Source organism: Mobula hypostoma, chromosome 5 (assembly GCF_963921235.1).
Source record: "Mobula hypostoma chromosome 5, sMobHyp1.1, whole genome shotgun sequence".
Lineage (NCBI taxonomy): Eukaryota > Metazoa > Chordata > Chondrichthyes > Myliobatiformes > Myliobatidae > Mobula > Mobula hypostoma.
In genome coordinates this window covers 121,759,354-121,777,807 of record NC_086101.1, presented here as the reverse complement: position 1 = coordinate 121,777,807, position 18,454 = coordinate 121,759,354, and the positions used below count along the sequence as shown (strand labels likewise).

The 18,454-nt window shown below is 41.4% G+C and overlaps 1 protein-coding gene across 3 annotated transcripts in view; it reads right to left on the bottom strand.

The window, feature by feature from the left end:
* LOC134346982 (coiled-coil domain-containing protein 171-like) overlaps positions 1–18,454 on the bottom strand; it is a 474,163-nt gene that overhangs the window by 211,003 nt on the left and 244,706 nt on the right. For all 3 annotated transcript variants that reach the window (XM_063048911.1, XM_063048912.1, XM_063048913.1), the window contains exons 18-20: positions 16,932–17,155; positions 15,699–15,887; positions 5,963–6,154 (exon numbers count right to left, since the gene is read on the bottom strand). In XM_063048911.1, coding sequence (XP_062904981.1) covers positions 5,963–6,154; positions 15,699–15,887; positions 16,932–17,155 — 605 coding nt within the window. The remainder of the gene's footprint in view (positions 1–5,962; positions 6,155–15,698; positions 15,888–16,931; positions 17,156–18,454) is intronic.

The following is an 18,454-nucleotide window of genomic DNA, read 5'->3' as shown; positions in this document are numbered from 1 at the left end:
ACATATCTCTGCAATGAATGCAACAAAAACTAAATTGCGGAATAGACTGGACATAAGGAACTCCCTTTGAGTATCGCTGTCTCCCATCACCCCTTGATGGCACTGTCTTGTTGCAGGAAAACAAGTAGTCAGCCCAGAGCTCCCACTGATTCAGTGATATTGGTGTGTTGCAATGATTTTATATGTTCATACAGGGAAAATATCCAAACGTTACATAGAAACATAGAAAATAGGTGCAGGAGTAGGCCATTCAGCCCTTCGAGCCTGCACCGCCATTCAGTATGATCATGGCTGATCATCCAACTCAGAACCCTGTACCAGCCTTCTCTCCATACCCGCTGATCCCTTCAGCCATAAGGGCCATATCTAACTCCCTCTTAAATATAGCCAATGAACTGGCCTCAACTGTTTCCTGTGGCAGAGAATTCCACAGATTCACCACTCTCGGTGTGAAGAAGTTTTTCCTGATCTCGGTCCTAAAAAGCTTCCCCTTTATCCTCAAACTGTGACCCCTCGTTCTGGACTTCTCCAACACCGGGAACAATCTTCCTGTATCTAGCCTGTCCAATCCCTTTAGGATTTTATACGTTTCAATAAGATCCCCCCTCAATCTTCTAAATTCCAAAGAGTATAAGCCTAGTCGATCCAGTCTTTCATCATATGGAAGTCCTGCCATCCCAGGAATCAATCTGGTGAACCTTCTTTGTACTCCCTCTATGGCAAAGACGTCTTTCCTCAGATTAGGGGACCAAAACTGCACACAATACTCCAGGTGTGGTCTCACCAAGGCCTTGTACAACTGCAATAGTACCTCCCTGCTCCTGTACTCGAATCCTCTTGCTATGAATGCCAGCATACCATTCACCTTTTTCACCGCCTGCTGTACCTGCATGCCCACTTTCAATGACTGGTGCATAATGACATCCAGGTCTCGTTGCACCTCCCCTTTTCCTAATCGGCCACCATTCAGATAATAATCTGTTTTCCTGTTTTTGCCACCAAAGCGGATAACCTCACATTTATCCACATTAAATTGCATCTGCCATGAATTTGCCCACTCACTTAACCTATCCAATCACCCTGCACCCTCTTAGCATCCTCCTCACAGCTAACACTGCGGCCCAGCTTCGTGTCATCCGCAAACTTGGCGATGCTGCATTTAATTCCCTCATCCAAGTCATTAATATATATAGTAAACAACTGGGGTCCCAGCACTGAGCCTTGCAGTACCCCACTAGTCACTGCCTGCCATTCTGAAAAGGTCCCGTTTATTCCCACTCTTTGCTTCCTGTCTGTCAACCAATTCTCTATGCACATCAATACCTTACCCCCAATACCGTGTGCTTTAAGTTTGCACACTAATCTCCTGTGTGGAACCTTGTCAAAAGCCTTTTGAAAATCCAATTATACCACATCCACTGGTTCTCCCCTATCCACTCTCCTAGTTACATCCTCAAAAAATTCTATGAGATTCGTCAGACATGATTTTCCTTTCACAAATCCATGCTGACTTTGTCCGAGGATTTCACTGCTTTCCAAATGTGCTGTTATCACATCTTTGATAACTGACTCTAGCATTGTCCCCACCACCGATGTTAGGCTAACCGGTCTATAATTCCCCGGTTTCTCTCTCCATCCTTTTTTAAAAAGTGGGGTTACATTAGCCACCCTCCAATCCTCAGAAACTAGTCCAGAATCTAAAGAGTTTTGAAAAATTATCACTAATGCATCCACTATTTCTTGGGCTACTTCCTTAAGCACTCTGGAATGCAGACCATCTGGCCCTGGGGATTTATCTGCCTTTAATCCCTTCAATTTACCTAACACAACTTCCCTACTGACATGTATTTCCCTCAGTTCCTCCATCTCACTGGACCCTCTGTCCCCTACTATTTCCGGAAGATTATTTATGTCCTCCTTAGTGAAGACAGAACCAAAGTAGTTATTTAATTGGTCTGCCATGTCCTTGCTCCCCATAATCAATTCACCTGTTTCTGTCTGTAGGGGACCTACATTTGTCTTAACCAATCTTTCTTTTCACATATCTATAAAAGCTTTTACAGTCAGTTTTTATGTTCCCTGCCAGTTTTCTCTCATAATCTTTTTTTCCCTTTCCTAAATAAGCCCTTTGACCTCCTCTGCTGGACTCTGAATTTCTCCCAGTACGCAGGTGCGCCACTTTTTCTGCTAATTTGTATGCTTCTTCTTTGGAATTGATACTATCCCTAATTTCCCTTGTCAGCCACGGGTGCACTACCTTCCTTGATTTATTATTTTGCCAAACTGGGATGAACAATTGTTGTAGTTCATCTATGCGATCTTTAAATGCTTGCCATTGCATGTCCACCGTCAACCTTTTAAGTGTCATTTACCAGTCTATCTTAGCTAATTCACGTCTCATACCTTCAAAGTTACCCTTCTTTAAGTTCAGAACCTTTGTTTCTGAATTAACTACGTCACTCTCCATCTTAATGAAGAATTCCACCATATTATGGTCACTCTTACCCAAGGGGCCTCTCACGACAAGGTTGCTAATTAACCCTTCCTCATTGCTCAATTCCCAGTCTAGAATAGCCTGCTCTCTAGTTGGTTCCTCGACATGTTGGTTCAAAAAACCATCCCGCATAACATTCCAAGAAATCCTCTTCCTCAGCACCCTTACCAATTTGGTTCACCCAATCTATATGTAGATTGAAGTCACCCATTATAACTGCTGTTCCTTTATTGCACGCATTTCTAATTTCCTGTTTAATACCATCCCCAACCTCACTACTACTGTTAGGTGGCCTGTACACAACTCCCACCAGCATTTTCTGCCCCTTAGTGTTATGCAGCTCTACCCATATCGGTTCCACATCCTCCCAGCTAATGTCCTTCCTTTCTATTGCGTTAATCTCCTCTCTAACCAGCAATGCTACCCCACCTCCTTTTCTTTCATGTCTATCCCTCCTGAATATTGAATATCCCTGAATGTTGAGCTCCCATCCTTGGTCACCCTGGAGCCATGTCTCTGTGATCGCAACTATATCATATTCATTAATAACAATCTGCACTTTTAATTCATCCACCTTGTTACGAATGCTCCTTGCATTGACACACAAAGCCTTCAGGCTCGCTTTTACAACACTCTTAACCCTTATACAATTATGTTGAAAAGTGGCCCTTTTTGATTTTTGCCTTGGATTTGCTGGCCTGCCACTTTTACTTTTCACCTTCCTACTTTTTGCTTCTACACTCATTTTACACCCCTCTGTCTCTCTGCACTTGTTCCCATCCCCCTGTTGTGAACTAACCTCCTCTCTCCTAGTCTCCTTAATTTGATTCCCACCTCCCAACCATTCTTGTTTAAAGTCATCTCAGTAGCCCTCGCAAATCTCCCCGCCAGGATATTGGTCCCCCTAGGATTCAAGTGTAACCCGTTCTTTTTGTACAGGTCACACCTGCGCCAAAAGAGGTCGCAATGATCCAAAAACTTGAATCCCTGCCCCCTACTCCAATCCCTCAGCCTCATTGCATTCCTTATCCTCCACCTCATTGCATTCCTACTCTCACTGTTGCGTGGCACAGGCAGTAATCCTGAGATTACTACCTTTGCGGTCCTTTTTCTCAACTCCCTTCCTAACTCCCTATGTTCTCCTTTCAGGACCTCTTCCCTCTTCCTGCCTATGTCATTGGTACCTATATGTATCACGACCTCTGGCTCCTCACCCTCCCACTTCAGGATATCTTGGACGCGATCAGAAATATCCTGGACCCTGACACCAGGGAGGCAAACTACCATCCGGGTCTCTGGACTGCGTCCACAGAATTGCCTATCTGACCCCTTTACTATCGAGTCCCCTCTTACAACTGCCCTCCTCTTCCATTCCCTACCCTTCTGAGCTACAGGGCCAGACTCAGTGCCGTAGGCACGGCCACTGTCGCTTCCTCCAGGTAAGCTGTCCCCCCCAACAGTACTCAAACAGGAGTACCTATTGTCAAAGGGTACAGCCACCGGGGTACCCTCTATTACCTGACTCTTCCCCTTCCCCCTCCTAACTGTGACCCACTTGTCTGCCTCCCGTGGCCCCGGTGTGAGCACCTGCCTGTAACTCCTCTCTATCAACTCCTCACTCTTCCTGACCAGACGAAGGTCATTGAGCTGCAGCTCCAGTTCCCTAACGCGGTCTCTTAGGAGCTGCATCTCGGCGCACCTGGCACGGATGTGGACGTCCGGGAGGCCTGGAGACTCCAGGGCCTCCCACATCTGGCACCGAGAACAACAAGCTGCCCTCACACTCATACTGCCCCTCTCCTCAAATAACAATAAAAAATGAATACCAAACCTTCCTCGCCTCGCCCGTTTCTGCCCAAGCCCGTTGAGCCGAAGCCCTTAAGCCTTCACTCTGCTCCCGGCTCACTCCGCAGCCCGCAAACTATGCTGCCTGCTGTATGAGGCTGTGTTCCTTTTAAATCTTCCGCGCTTCACTGCCTGATGTCACACGCCTGCGCAGTCCCGCCTCTCTGAAGGCCAATGGAAAAAAAACTGAAAATTAAAAAATGGCTTCTTCCGCACTCCTGCTCCGATTCTCAGACTTCCTTCTCCGAATTAAACCCGAAGCAGGACTTCTGCCTTTTTAAATCTTTGGTGCTTCACTTTACTTAAAATGTTATGATGCTGTTGACTTATATAACCATATAACAATTACAGCACGGAAACAGGCTACCTCTGCCCTTCTAGTCCGTGCCAAACGCTACTCTCACCTAGTCCCACCGACCTGCACTCAGCCCATAACCCTCCATTCCTTTCCTGTCTATATACCTATCCAATTTTTCTTTAAATGATAATATCGAACCTACCTCCACCACTTCTACTGGAAGTTCGTTCAACGCTTACTTCAAGCTCCCCTGTATTCCACTGATAATTGACATCACTATATTCATGCGAGGAAAATATGCGTTGTGTGCTTAATGTTAAATACGTTAGATAAACCCTTTTAGAAACAAAATTGAGTGTATTAGCCATATCACCTATATTCCGGTCGTGATTAACACCCCCCCCAAAATGAATCGGCAAAAACGATTAGTAGGAAAAAAAGCGGCACGTACATGCATGCACACTCGTGCCCGCGCAAGGCTTCATGGTCATTGTAGTCTTTCTCGGGGTAAACACAGCGTATTTGACTACTACTCTTGTCCGTTGACAACCCTACACAACCCGCCCCCGGGTCGGCTGGTCCACAAGAATATTGTCAATAATAAACCGGTCCGCGTTGCAAAAAAGGTTGAAGATCCCTGGCGTAGGGAGCGATCCCTGCAGACAGCCCACCACGAACCACATCTTTCCCTCCCCCCCTCTCCTTTTTCTCCCTCTGTCCCTCTCACTATACCCCTTTCCCATCCTCTGGGTTTTTCCCCCCTCCCCCTTTTCTTTCTCCCTAGGCCTCCTGTCCCATGATCCTCTCATATCCCTTTTGCCAATCAACTGTCCAGCTCTTGGCTCCATCCCTCCCCCTCCTGTCTTCTCCTATCATTTTGGATCTTCCTCTCCCCCTCCCACTTTCAATTCTCTTACTAGCTCTTCTTTCAGTTAGTCCTGAGGAAGGGTCTCGGCACGAAACGTCGACTGTACCTCTTCCTAGAGATGCTGCCTGGCCTGCTGTGTTCACCAGCAACTTTTATGTGTGATACTTATTCCCTGTAATGTTCTTTTCAGTACATACATTTGCATCATTCTTTTCCCATAATCCCACCGATAAGGGCACAAATTCTTTTCACCATTTCTTTCTCCTTTCCATCATGTGAACCTTTCTCTTCACACTCATCACTTTCTCTTCCTCAGTCCATCGTCTTCATTCTTAAGCTCTCAGCACGAGCCCACATTTTGTTTCAGTTATATTTTTACACATATTTATAACTTTAATTGACTTTGCTCATTTTCAAGTTATTATACAATTCTGTGTAAAAAGAAATAAATGCTTACCATTACAGCCTCAGAGAGTGTTTGATTCTTCTCAGCTTCTTCACTTGAATGTTGCTCCAGTCGTAGATTTAACTCTTGCATCTGATGAACCTGATCATTTAACAGAAGCTGGGCCAGGTGCTCCCTATGCAAGGCATTATTCAGCTCTTCACAAATACTGCCAAATCTCTCAAATGGAACCATCTTCTTGGTCTACACAAATAAGTTTCATGAAAAATAGAATCAATTTATTAGGCCAATCTTCAAATACCATAGGAAGCAGTAGTAGGCAATTCAACTTCTCCTGCTTGATCTATCATTAAGATCATGGCTGATGTTTTATCCCATGCCACTTTTCTACACCAATACTATATCCTTTAATACCCTTAGTATCTGAAAATCCACCAATCAATATCTTGATTAGGAAACTGAACCTTCACAGCCATCTTGGGTGAAAAATTCTGAAGATTCTCTACTCTCTGAGTGAAGCAATTTCTACTTATCTATATCCTGAATAGTGACCCTTTACTTTGAGGCTGAAATTACTGATTCTGGACTCTCTAGTCATCATCTCTTCCAGGGTAGCTAAGGAAAGGATAAATCTGCTCTAGGATAAAAGAAGGAACTTATTCTTAGAACCTAAGTAAGTAGGTGAGGTTGATAGTTGTAGATAGTGAGAAAGGTTTGAAATGAAAGAGAAGATCAGTAGTTTGGGTTGTTTGTCAAACCTGGAGGTTAGGTCACAAACTTTCCATCACCAGTCGAGGTGGCATCATCAGTGCACAATTGAGTGCTGTTTCTGCTCAGTGATCACGTTTACATTAGTCCGACTTGTTGGTTGTCGCACTGGCCGCTAGTCTCCGCTGGGTCCCCAGACAGCCACCGGCCCATATCCCTGGTTATCGGTCATTGTGAGTATTGGTTCCTTGGGTGTTTGTGGTTCACCGCTAGGCCCCAATCCCACAGATGCATAGGTTCATAAATTGCATGTATTTCAACATGCTTGTTAATAGAATCTTCTGTTGAGAACCAAGCTTCTGATACTTCTCTTGAGTTCTTGTTTTGTGCTTCTGCCAGGATTTTTGTAGTTTCCCTGATAAACTTGTGTCCTTCTTGGTTTTTATGTACTGAGATGAGTGGCAGAGGATCGTGTCTTCTTATGACTAACTGATGTTCATGTAGTCTCATGGATAGTTTTTTCCCTGTCTGTACTACATAGTGCTTGTGTCAACCAATCAGAACAATGAATCAGACCAATATAAACACAAGTACTCATGAGACTGTTTAAAGAATACAGAAAATTCAAGTCATTTGCAGAAATGGGTGGAGAAATGGCAGAGGTGTATGTATAAGAACTGAGTGATGCATTTTGGAGAGAGGGAATGGTTTTAAAGTAGCACCCTACTCTTAGTTCTGTTCAAGCCAACCACCACAAGATCACAAAGTATGAAAGAACATTGTGGAGAAGCTAAACTGGTAGATATAAAAGTGTACTGTACGTGTTTTTGCAAGGTATCAGTCAGCATTGGATAGTTTGGTGCAACAGGGACATCAGCTGCGAAAAGTGTTTATTGACCATTGGGTCGCTGGAGGGATGTGTGTTAACATTTGCGAGATTGTACAGCAGTACATCTGCTTGAGAGTGTGCTTGTGTGTGCACTAAAAATATTGAGGGGTAATGGGAGTTTTATATGAAAGGGAATACAACAGCCATTATGAGTTCGGTGGCACAGAGAGGGCTCATTGCAGTGTATATACTCTTTGGTTTAAAGTATGCACTGTCTTATTTTTGTCATTTCCTTGTGTTTTGTTTAACATGAGAATAATTGTAATAAGAAAAATATGTCAACCACAGCAAGAATCAGAATCATGTTTATTATCACCAGCATGTGACGTGAAATTTATTAACTTAGTAGCAGCAGATCAATGCAATATATAATAAAGAAAAAATAATAAATAAATCAATTACAGAATACATATATTGAATAGATTTAAAAAGTGCAAAAAAACAGAAATACTGTATATTAAAAAAAGTGAGGTAGTGTCCAAGCATTCGATGTCCATTTAAGAATTGGATGGCAGAGGGGAAAAAGCTGTTCCTGGATCGCTGAGTGTGTGCCTTCAGGCTTCTGTACCTCCTACCTGATGGTAACAGTAGGAGGTCCTTAATAATGGACGCTGCCTTTCTGAGACACCACTCCCTGAAGATGTCCTGGGTACTTTGTAGGCTAGTACCCAAGAAGGAGTTGACTAGATTTACAACCTTCTGCAGCTTCTTATGGTCTTGTGCAGTAGCCCACCCCACTCCCATACCAGACAGTGATGCAGACTGTCAGAATGTTCTCCACAGTACATCTATAGAAGTTTTTGAGTGTATTTGTTGACATGCCAAATCTCTTCAAACTCATAATAAAGTACAGCCGCTGTCTTGCCTTCTTTATAACTACATCGATATGTTGGGACCAAGTTAGATCCTCAGAGATCTTGACACCCAGGAACTTGAAACTGCTCACTCTCTCCACTTTTGAACCCTCTATGAGGATTGGTATGTGTTCCTTCGTCTTACCTTACCTGAAGTCCACAATCAGCTCTTTCGTCTTACTGACGTTGAGTGCCAGGTTGTTGCTGCGGCACTATTCCACTAGTTGGCATATCTCACTCCTGTACGCCCTCTCATCACCAAATTTGTAGAAGGTATTGGAGCTATGCCTAGCCATACAGTCGCATGTATACAGAGAGAAGAGCAGTGAGTTAAGCACACACCCCTGAGGTGCGCCAGTGTTGATTGTCAGCAAGGAGGATATGTTATCACCAATCCGCACAGACTTTGGTCTTCCGGTTAGGAAGTTGAGGATCCAATTGCAGAAGGAGGTACAGAGGCCCAGGTTCTGCAACTTCTCAATCAAGATTGTGGGAATGATGGTATTAAATGCTGAGCTATAGTCGATGAACAGCATCCTGACATAGGTGTTTCTGTTGTCCAGGTGGTCTAAAGCCGTGTGGAGTGCCATTGAGATTGGTGTCTGCCATTGACCTATTGTGGCGATAGGCAAATTACAATAGGTCCATGTCCTTGCTGAGGCAGGAGCTCAGTCTAGTCACGAACAACCTCTTAAAGCATTTCATCACTGTCGATGTGAGTGCTACCGGGCAATTGTCATTAAGGCAGTTCACACTATTCTTCTTAGGCACTGTTATAACTGTTGTTTTTTTGAAGCAAGTGGGAACTTTCGCACATAGCAGTGAAAGATTGAAAATGTCTTTGAATACTTCCTCTAGTTGGTTGGCACAGGTTTTCAGAGCCTTACCTGGTATTCCATCGGGACCATCCGCCTTGTGAGGGTTCACATCGGCCTAACATCGGCTTCTAAGACACAGATCACAGGGTCATCAGGTGCAGCAGGGATCTTCACAGCTGTAGTTGTGTTCTCCCTTTCAAAGCGTGCATAGAAGGCGTTGGGCTCATCGGGTAGTGAAGCATCACTGCCATTCATACCGTTGGGTTTCGCTTTGTAGGAAGTAACATCTGCAAACCCTGCCAGAGTTGCCGTGCATCCGATGTCGCCTCCAACCTCGTTCGAAATTGTCCCTTCGCCCTTGAAATAGCCCTCTACAAATCATTCCTGGTTTTCTGGTACAGGCCTGTGTCGCCAGACCTGAATGCCACGGATTTAGTCTTCAGCAGATGACATACCTCCTGGTTCATCCACGGCTTTTGGTTTGGGAATGTACAGTAAGCCTTTGTAGGCACACACTCATCCACACAGGTTTTAATGAAGTTGGTAACAACTGCAGCATACTCATCAAGGTTCAAAGATGAATCCCTAAATACAGTCCAGACCACTGATTCAAAGCAGTCCTGTAGGCGCTCCTGTGCTTCCCTTGTCCATACCTTGTCTAAGAGGCACAAAGCACAAAAACAGCCAAAATGAAGAAGTGACAGGGATTATATGGGGTGCAAACTGAGTGGGGTGAATGAAAAGAACAAAGAAAAACAGGGACAAGAAGCAGGTAGAGGAATTAGAACAATTTCGGGACCCAGTTAGTCTGAGAAATAAATCGGTAATGCCCAACATTTTGGTGCTCACTGGGTAGCAGTTATGAGGATTGCCAAAGAGGAACATGAATAAAGCAGATTGGGAGGTACTGACCAGGAAATTGACAAGTAGCAGCATGCCAGCAAATTGGAGAAGTTCCACTAAAAATGCCCATCAGGATGGCAGCTGTTGAGGTCAGACAACGGCAGGCACAGAATCATGATGACCCCAGGCAGCCCTTGATTCTGATTACCATAAATGCTACACTGCAGGCAGAAGCAAAGCATTTTGTCTGAACTGTCCTTGCTTAAATCTGCTTGTTGGAATACAGAATTTTGGTGTAAGCTAGACAAAATCATTGAAATTCATCAGGTGCACCTGAAAGATATACACCATATAAATGGAGTTGAAGCTCAATGACCTTTGGCCGTATGGGAGAATAAGGAGGTGAGAGATAGGAGCTATAGGGAGCTAGTCACCCCTAAGATACAGAAAGCAGGTGACTGTCAGAAGAGAGAAAGGGAATAGGTAGCCAGTGCAGAGTACCCCTGTGGCTATTCCCCTCAATAATGTTTGCAACTTTGAATACTGTTCGGAGAGATGACCAACCAGAGGGTCTGGCTCTGTGGCTCAGAAGGGACGGGCGGAGAAGAGCTGTAGTGATAGGGTATTACAAAGTTAGAGGCACAGACAGGAGATCCTATGGATGTAAATGAGAAACCAAGATGGTATGTTTCCTCCCAGGTGCCAGGGTTAGGGAGGTCTAGGATCGGGTCTGCAGCATTCTAAAAGGAGAGAGTGAGCAGCCTTAAGTCATGGTACATATTGGTAACAACAACAAAAGTAGAGCAATGGAAGAGGTCCAGAAGAGAGAATATTGGGAGTTAGATAGATAGCTAAAAAGTAATACCTCCAGAGTAGAATTATCCGATTGCTGCCAGTGCCACTTGCCAGTGAGGGTAAGAATAGCATGATCTGGCAGATGAATGCATGGCTGAGTAATTGGTGCAGGGGGCAGGGTTACAGATTTCTAGATCATTGGGATCACTTTTGTGAAGGTATGGCCTCCACAGGTTACACTTGAAGTTGAAGGCGGCAAATATCTGTGGGATATTTCTCATCTCCTTCTACCTTAGGCCACGAATTTATCAATCACCCCTGATAAGTTATTAACTTCAAACTTTCTGCATAATCACTCAAAGAGTTGAACTGCATGTGCATGTAACAAGAGCTGTATAACATTTCGAGGAGGAGGCAGGGGAATGGGTAAGAGGGATAATAGATCAGCTTTGATATAATTGTGGAGCAGTCGCAATGGGCCGAATGGCCTAATTCTGCTCTTATGATCTTATCCATTGGTTAGAACTAAGTGCCTTAGGATTATATGGAATAGTATGGTCCGGGGATAGAGGATGGTACATGGGCAACTTTTGGGAATGCCAATAACAAGGACATTTAACATAATTTTAAGGAGGAACGTGGCAATGACTAGGAGCAAGTGAGAGTAATTGGGGAATGATCATGTCAGTGGTACAGAAAGCTGTCATTAACTATGTGGAGTGTCAATTTATGGGAAATACTCAAGGCTCAACAATCCAGGAAGGGATAATTCAGTCTTCCTGAAATTGCTGAAGACTAGTCTTTAGACTTGAGAACAGCTATTAGACTTGATTTAGACTTGGTTGAGAGAGTACAGAGAAAACTTTACAAGGACGTTTCTGAGTTATTGAATAGGTTAGGATTTCATTCCTTGGAACGTTGAAAATTGAGAAGAGGTTTGATAGAGGATACAAAATTATGAGGGGTATAGATAGGGTAAATGCAAGCAGGCTTTTTCCATGAGGTTGTATGGGACTACATCTAGAGATCATGGGTTAAGGGTGAAAAATGAGAAGTTTAAAGGACTATGAAGGGAAACTTCTTTACTCAAAGGGTCATGAGAGTCTGGAACAAGCTTCCAGCACAAGTGATGCATGTCAGCTCGATTTCAACATTTAAAAGAAGTTTGGATAGGTGCATGGACAGTAGGGGTATGGAGGGCTATGGTCCTGGTACAATTCAATTTGATTAGGTAGCTTAAATGGTTCAGCATATACGAGATGAGCCAAAGGCCTATTCCTGTGCTGTTCTTTTCTATGACTCTTTGAGATCCATCTATCAACTCAATAATTTCATGGGCCAGGAGATATACCAGAAGAGAGTTGCACAATGGCTGTAGTGAATGTAGCTGCTGTAAGGGCATAAAGAGCTTGCTTTGTGTGTCAGTGACCAGGGCAAGGGACTGCCACGTTAGACATACAGGGGTAAAGGAGAAGATACATGACTCTGGTGGCCTCTTGGTGGAGGTGTCCTAGCAAGAGAAGATGGTTTGAGTGTCACTGCAGCACCCACTTTGCCCAATCTGACTGCCAACCAGTTTACAGAGCTGGTAAGTACAGCATTCAGATTAGATAAACTTCTGGCGGCAGCCCCCATTGCCTAGTTATGTTCACAAATGTATATAAGAGGTTTATTCTGGGATCACCAAGGTCATTAGTTAGTATACACAGAATCAAAATTAGACTTATTATCACTGACTTATATGATGTGCAATTTGTTGCTTAGCAGCAACAGTACAGTGAAAAGACATAAAAATACTAGAAATACTATAATTTACAGGAATAAATAAATACTGGAAGAATAAAAGGCAGCGTTTGTGTGTCCATGGACAGTTCAGAGCTGGTTCGCAATGAGTGTGGATCTTCACCTCATTGGCAGTGACATACACCAATATCAATAACTGACCTCCCATTGCCTCGGAGTGGAAAGGCTATTTATATTAGCACTGCAGGGGGAAAAACAATGAAAGCAGAGGAGTGAATCTCATTGCCAACAAGTGGGCTGAGAGAAGTGAGCCTCAAGTAATTGAGATGGAGGAAATACAACTTCTAGTCGATATCTGAGTATGCCCAAACTATGAGAGTACTCTCTTGAGGATAGACAGATTAAGTAAGGCAGGTGGTGTCATAGGCTCAGGGAAGGGCAGATTACATGCATGGGGGGGTCATGGTCAGCAAACATGTTCAGAGCAGACAATATGGCCCTTCAGAGAAACAGCAGCTCTAAGCCGGGACAAGAGGCGGATCACGTCGGGAAGTCCGAAGGGTAGGGGTCAAACACAGGTAAGAATTGTTAGAAGTTGAGAGGCTGCCTGAAGGAGGAGCAGGAATTAAAGTAACCACACTACAGTAAAGAAGATAAAGGGAATGAACGTGCAGATCTCAGCAAAAAGAAAAGCAGAAATACAGGACTCCAGAGGAACTGAGTATAGAGCAAGAAGATACTGAAGCCAGTTTAGTAAGATTAAGTAGCAATGTGACCAGGCTAAAATGTTGAGGGACCCAGCAAAGCAGCAGCAATCAAAAAGAGGAAGAAGAATGGGTAAACCTCCTGCAGCTGGGTTATTGGGATGTCTTGTTTGTTTTATGTGGAAAGATGTAGCAGACTGGGTTTATATTCCCTGGAGTTTAGAAAAATGAGAGGTGATATCTTAAAACGTACAAAATGTGTATGGAGCTTGAAAGGATGTCAGCCATTTGAGGAGATAAGAATTAATTTCTCCATCTATTGTCTGCTTAAAAGTTGTGGAACATCAATCAATTAGCATAATCAAGGCAAGTAAATTTTTGGAACTAAAGGATCTGAGGTTGGTATGATCTAAAGTGAACTAAAGTACTGCTGAGGTTCAAGATCAACCACATGATTTTTTTCTGACTGCTAAAGCAGGCATAAAAAGCTGAGACCTGCAGAGTTGAGGTGGCAGGGACTGGGCCTGAGAGTGTACCGAGGCAACAGTGCCCAGATCCGAGAGTGAGGAATGACCTAAAGTTTGGCCAATTTAAGCTCTGGGCCAGACAGAAAAGGTCAGGGTGTCAGAGCCAGAGGCAAGGAATGAGTTGATGTTCAGCTCGCTGCTCCACAAGGTTTACTAATCTCTACGCTGAACTGAGGCTGTGGCCCGCAACTAATAGACTCCTGGATCTGCCATGACTAGTTTCATGGCTGTGGACTCACTTTCGTAAACTTTGTTTCTGAATGTTATTTATTTTTATTGTCTGCACGATATGTTTTTTCTGCACATTAGGTGTTTAGCGGTCTTTGTTTTCGGGGTTCTGTTGAGTGTCTCTGTTATGTGCCTGTCTGTAAGGAGATGAATCTCAAAGTTGTATATAGTATACATGCTATGATATAAAATGAACTTTGAATTTTGAATGGCCTACATATGTTCCTGCTTTGTATGTTGTTTTCCTTCTCTAAACTGTGGGTACAGAAGACTGAGAGATCATTTTTTGAGCAAAGCCAGACAACTCATAGCCAGTAAAAAAACCCAGGACCTTGTACATACAAAACTGCATAATAGTTATGGTTACAAGTTTTTTTATTGGTTTCTATTTGTACAAATCCAAGGACAAGGTCTTATTTTATCCTTCCTTGTTTTCAAAATAATAGATTTTGTGAAATGCAAATAAAACTAATGTCCATAACAAGACCAAGAACCCTGCAAAAGCAAGTGCAAGATGGTTATATTATTGTATTCTGGGTAATGAGACTAATAATGAAAAATGTGGAATCTGTTCCCTCAATAACATCTTGAGAATTCAAGTTCATTGTAAAACAGAATTGAACATTAAAATAAAATGGTATCAGCAAACTTGAAAATAACTACAATTCTTCTGAAAAACCTACCAAGTTTCCTAACATCTTTTAAGGAAGGAAATCTTCTCCATTGACACTTAGCTATTAATTTTAAACTTACTCCTAAAACAGTCATCAGAAACCAATAACTGTGAAGGTATCAGCATTAGTTAAGTTGATTGCTCTCAATATTCATAGTATCATTCTAAAGCTTATCAAGGAAATGGTTGTGCTCAATCTAATGGAATTTTCACTTAATAAAATATAAATGTATGTTCAAGGTATAATATACACCATATACAGGGGCATTCATGGTTTTATAAAACTGCTGAAATTATGTCATCCGTTCACAGGATGAATAAAAAAGCTGCTGCAAAAGCAGGACTTGCTACCCATCCCAGGATGCAGCTAGGTTATCCCAGTGATGAAGGGTTTAATACGCCAATCAAGAGGCCTGGTTTGTCAGGCTTCTTAAGTGACGTTAGAGCTGAATTCATTTAAACAAGTGGAGAACATTTCATTCCATTCCTGACTTTTGTTTTACAAATGAAGATGGTTGGTGCTCTGAGGCAAACCCATAATAAGCCAGAACTGAGATAATTCACCTCCAACAATTATTACATGAAAGTCCAAGTAGTTCATTTTATTAATAATCTTTGTTATACAGATAAATATGCCTTCCTTGAATGTGTGCTGAAAACTTATATAAATTCTATATATTGACACTATGTTACTGATGCTTGCTCCTATTAAACCTACACTTAAAACTCAAAGTAATCTGTTAACGTTCTATCCAATGTATTTCTTCTTTGGCTTTCGAATAAACCTTTCTGTCAAATAAGTTTGTTTTGTACCAACAAATGGGGTAAAATCAGAGGTAAAAATAACTTCATGCCAACAAAAAGACTTTTTTTATATCACTTAAACATTTATGAGAATTCAATAATGGAACCTTGGGCAATCGCCCGGAAAAGGAAAAGATTGCACATTGAAATTGTAAGGAATTGTAAGGAAATAGAATAATGCACAGAATAGGACATGTTCACCTTCAGTGATTGCTTGAGGTTATTCAGCTGCTGTTCCAGGTTGTAAGCTTTTCCTGTTTCTCTTTTCAAGTCACTCAGATAACTTTTGAGTTGGGCGAGTTCCAAACGCAATGAACGTCGTTCTACTTCAGCGGCATGCAACCTCTGAGTAAACTCAAGGATCTGTTTCTTCAATACTTCCACACATTGCTGGCAAAGGAGGAAAAGTTTTCTAAATGTTACAAATGTCAATTTCCAATAATTTAGTGTTAAATTTTAATTCATATAAGATGCCTTCTGAAATCTTGCAAGATTCTAATAAATCAAAACAATCTCCTTAAAATGTATTTTGTACAATTTTATCACAGATAAATCAGTAGTCTACCTTGCCAATAATTTTCTTCTCTGAGTAATAGCCAGCCATAATTAAAAAAGATAGTCTAGGTTAAAAGGAATTCAACATCCTGAATAAATATTTCTATTTGCACTATAGAGAGTGCATCACAAACTAAAGTGATAGGTCTTGTAATGTAAGTCATATATAAGTTGGAACAAAAGAATATGCTTCAAATTCCACACTTTTATAATTCTATAATTGGGGGAGCTTGTATTAAAGTAAATTACCCCAGTGGATGCAAAGGGCCAATTTGCCAATTTCTTTACTGGAATTTCTTTAAATCAGCATTCTGTAACATAAATTATTAAAATAATCAGAACATATTTTAATTCTACTACTGGCAGTGCTGACTGAATCCTGAAGGACATGACTGCATGGCATGCTAATGGCTGCTGAGATAACAGAATGACAAAAAAAACTACTTAACCTGATCCTTGCCAATCTGCTTTGGAACTTTGAAACAACAGAATGCTCATCAATTTCCCTTTGATTCTTTTCCCACTAATCGAAACTAAAGGCTAATTTACAACAACCAGTTAACAAATACCTAGTCTTTGAAATGTGCAAGAAAAGCAAAACACTCGAGGGAAACACGTGAGCACAGAGTGAGAATTTGCAGACTCCACGCAAGCAGCACCAAAGATCAGGATCAAACTCGGGATGCTGGAGCTATACAACAGCAGCACCAATGGCTGTACAACTGTACTGCGCTAGCAACAATCTCATTATTCTTTTGAAAATGAAATCACTTCTGCATATCAAGGACAAAGTTGATAAATGTAAAACAGAAAAGATCAGGAAGCTCAAATTGATAGGTAAAAGAGTTCATCAAGAAGTTGCTGCATTTTCATCATTACCTTTATTGGCATAGTGACCTGACATCCTTCTTTTCCTGCCTTGGTATTGACTTTACATAGTCCGGAGCCCAATAATTGTACCAATGATTTTTTATGCCCATATCCAATGTGTCTGCCACACCAAAGAGAAACATTTTCCATCTCCACACTTAATCTGTCCATGAATTTTGAGAAAGAATTTTTGGCTACATGTTCCATTGGCCAGTTTGAAAGATGATTTGGGTCTATGAAAACCAGGAATGAAAAAGAAATTGTAAGTAACTGTTTTAAATCTAATTATGTTATTACAATATGAATTCAGATAGTTCAATCACTTTGTAAGGGTAAAAATATTGTATTTTACATGAAGATTTGCAACTACAGTACACTGAATCTCACAACCTCTGATATCACATCTGGAGTTAAACTGTAATTTACCTTTTTACTCTGATGCAATTAAAATTTTACTACTTAGTGCAATTACTTCTTTCCCAGGTGGAGATCGGCAATTATCTTTCTCATATGATAGTTTTATGGTCTCACTACAATAAATGTGTTCTGCTCAGTGCTAGTTTTGACTATCTTATATTAAATATATCTGAGATAAATAAAATTATCACTTGTTCATACAGTATATCCCACATAAACTAAATTTCTAGGTGGCTTTGATCTTTAAGAAACATCTTCCAGTTTACTCAGATCTATATAGAAAAGCTAAGCCAAATCCATTATTGACATACATTTAAACACAGATATAATTCAATGAAGCCATGCCTTCCATAGTACTAATGTAATTCAGAAAAATATTATTTTTGCTGAAACACAGTGTATATAAAATGATAATATCAAACAAAGACTGTTGCGATACAGAAGTTGGAAAATGAGCACTGGCATATCTGCCAACCACAAGTAATTAATAGAAGCAGAGTCATCAACTATAGTAATTATTCACATTATTCAGCTGGTAAAATATCTTATGATTGCTTCTTGCAATGATCACGATATGAAGGTTGCATAACAATTTAAATAAATACCGATATATTTGTAGCCAGTTAATATGGTCTGCTAATTACCAATTCTTCATCCAGATTATAATAATGAATTATTGAATGCTACTTTTAAAAAGTACACCATCTGTGAAGAGGAATGCTTGTTCTAATTATATAAATAACTGCAGAAAAGAAAGATGCTTTCAATAATATGAAATAGTATGTTCAGGTCATTTAAAAAGTAGGGATGCTTATAATTCTCAACAGGCATCAAATGGTGACAGTGATATATCCTTTGAGAGACAAAATCAATTTATCCACATTTTAAACATTTCTGATTTCATTGTTTATTGCTTGCATTTACAGTCAGAAAGAAAAAAAAAGGTAGTTCTGTTTTCTTGAATGTACTAGTGATTTTCAGCAGAGAATACAATCAAAGAATGTATCAAGGTAGTTGTGATACACTAGCTCCCACCTACTGGTCGATGACTTTACTGCAGTTAGCCCAGTGTCTTTTTTTTCGTCTTTAGACACCATAACAACCTCATTACTCTG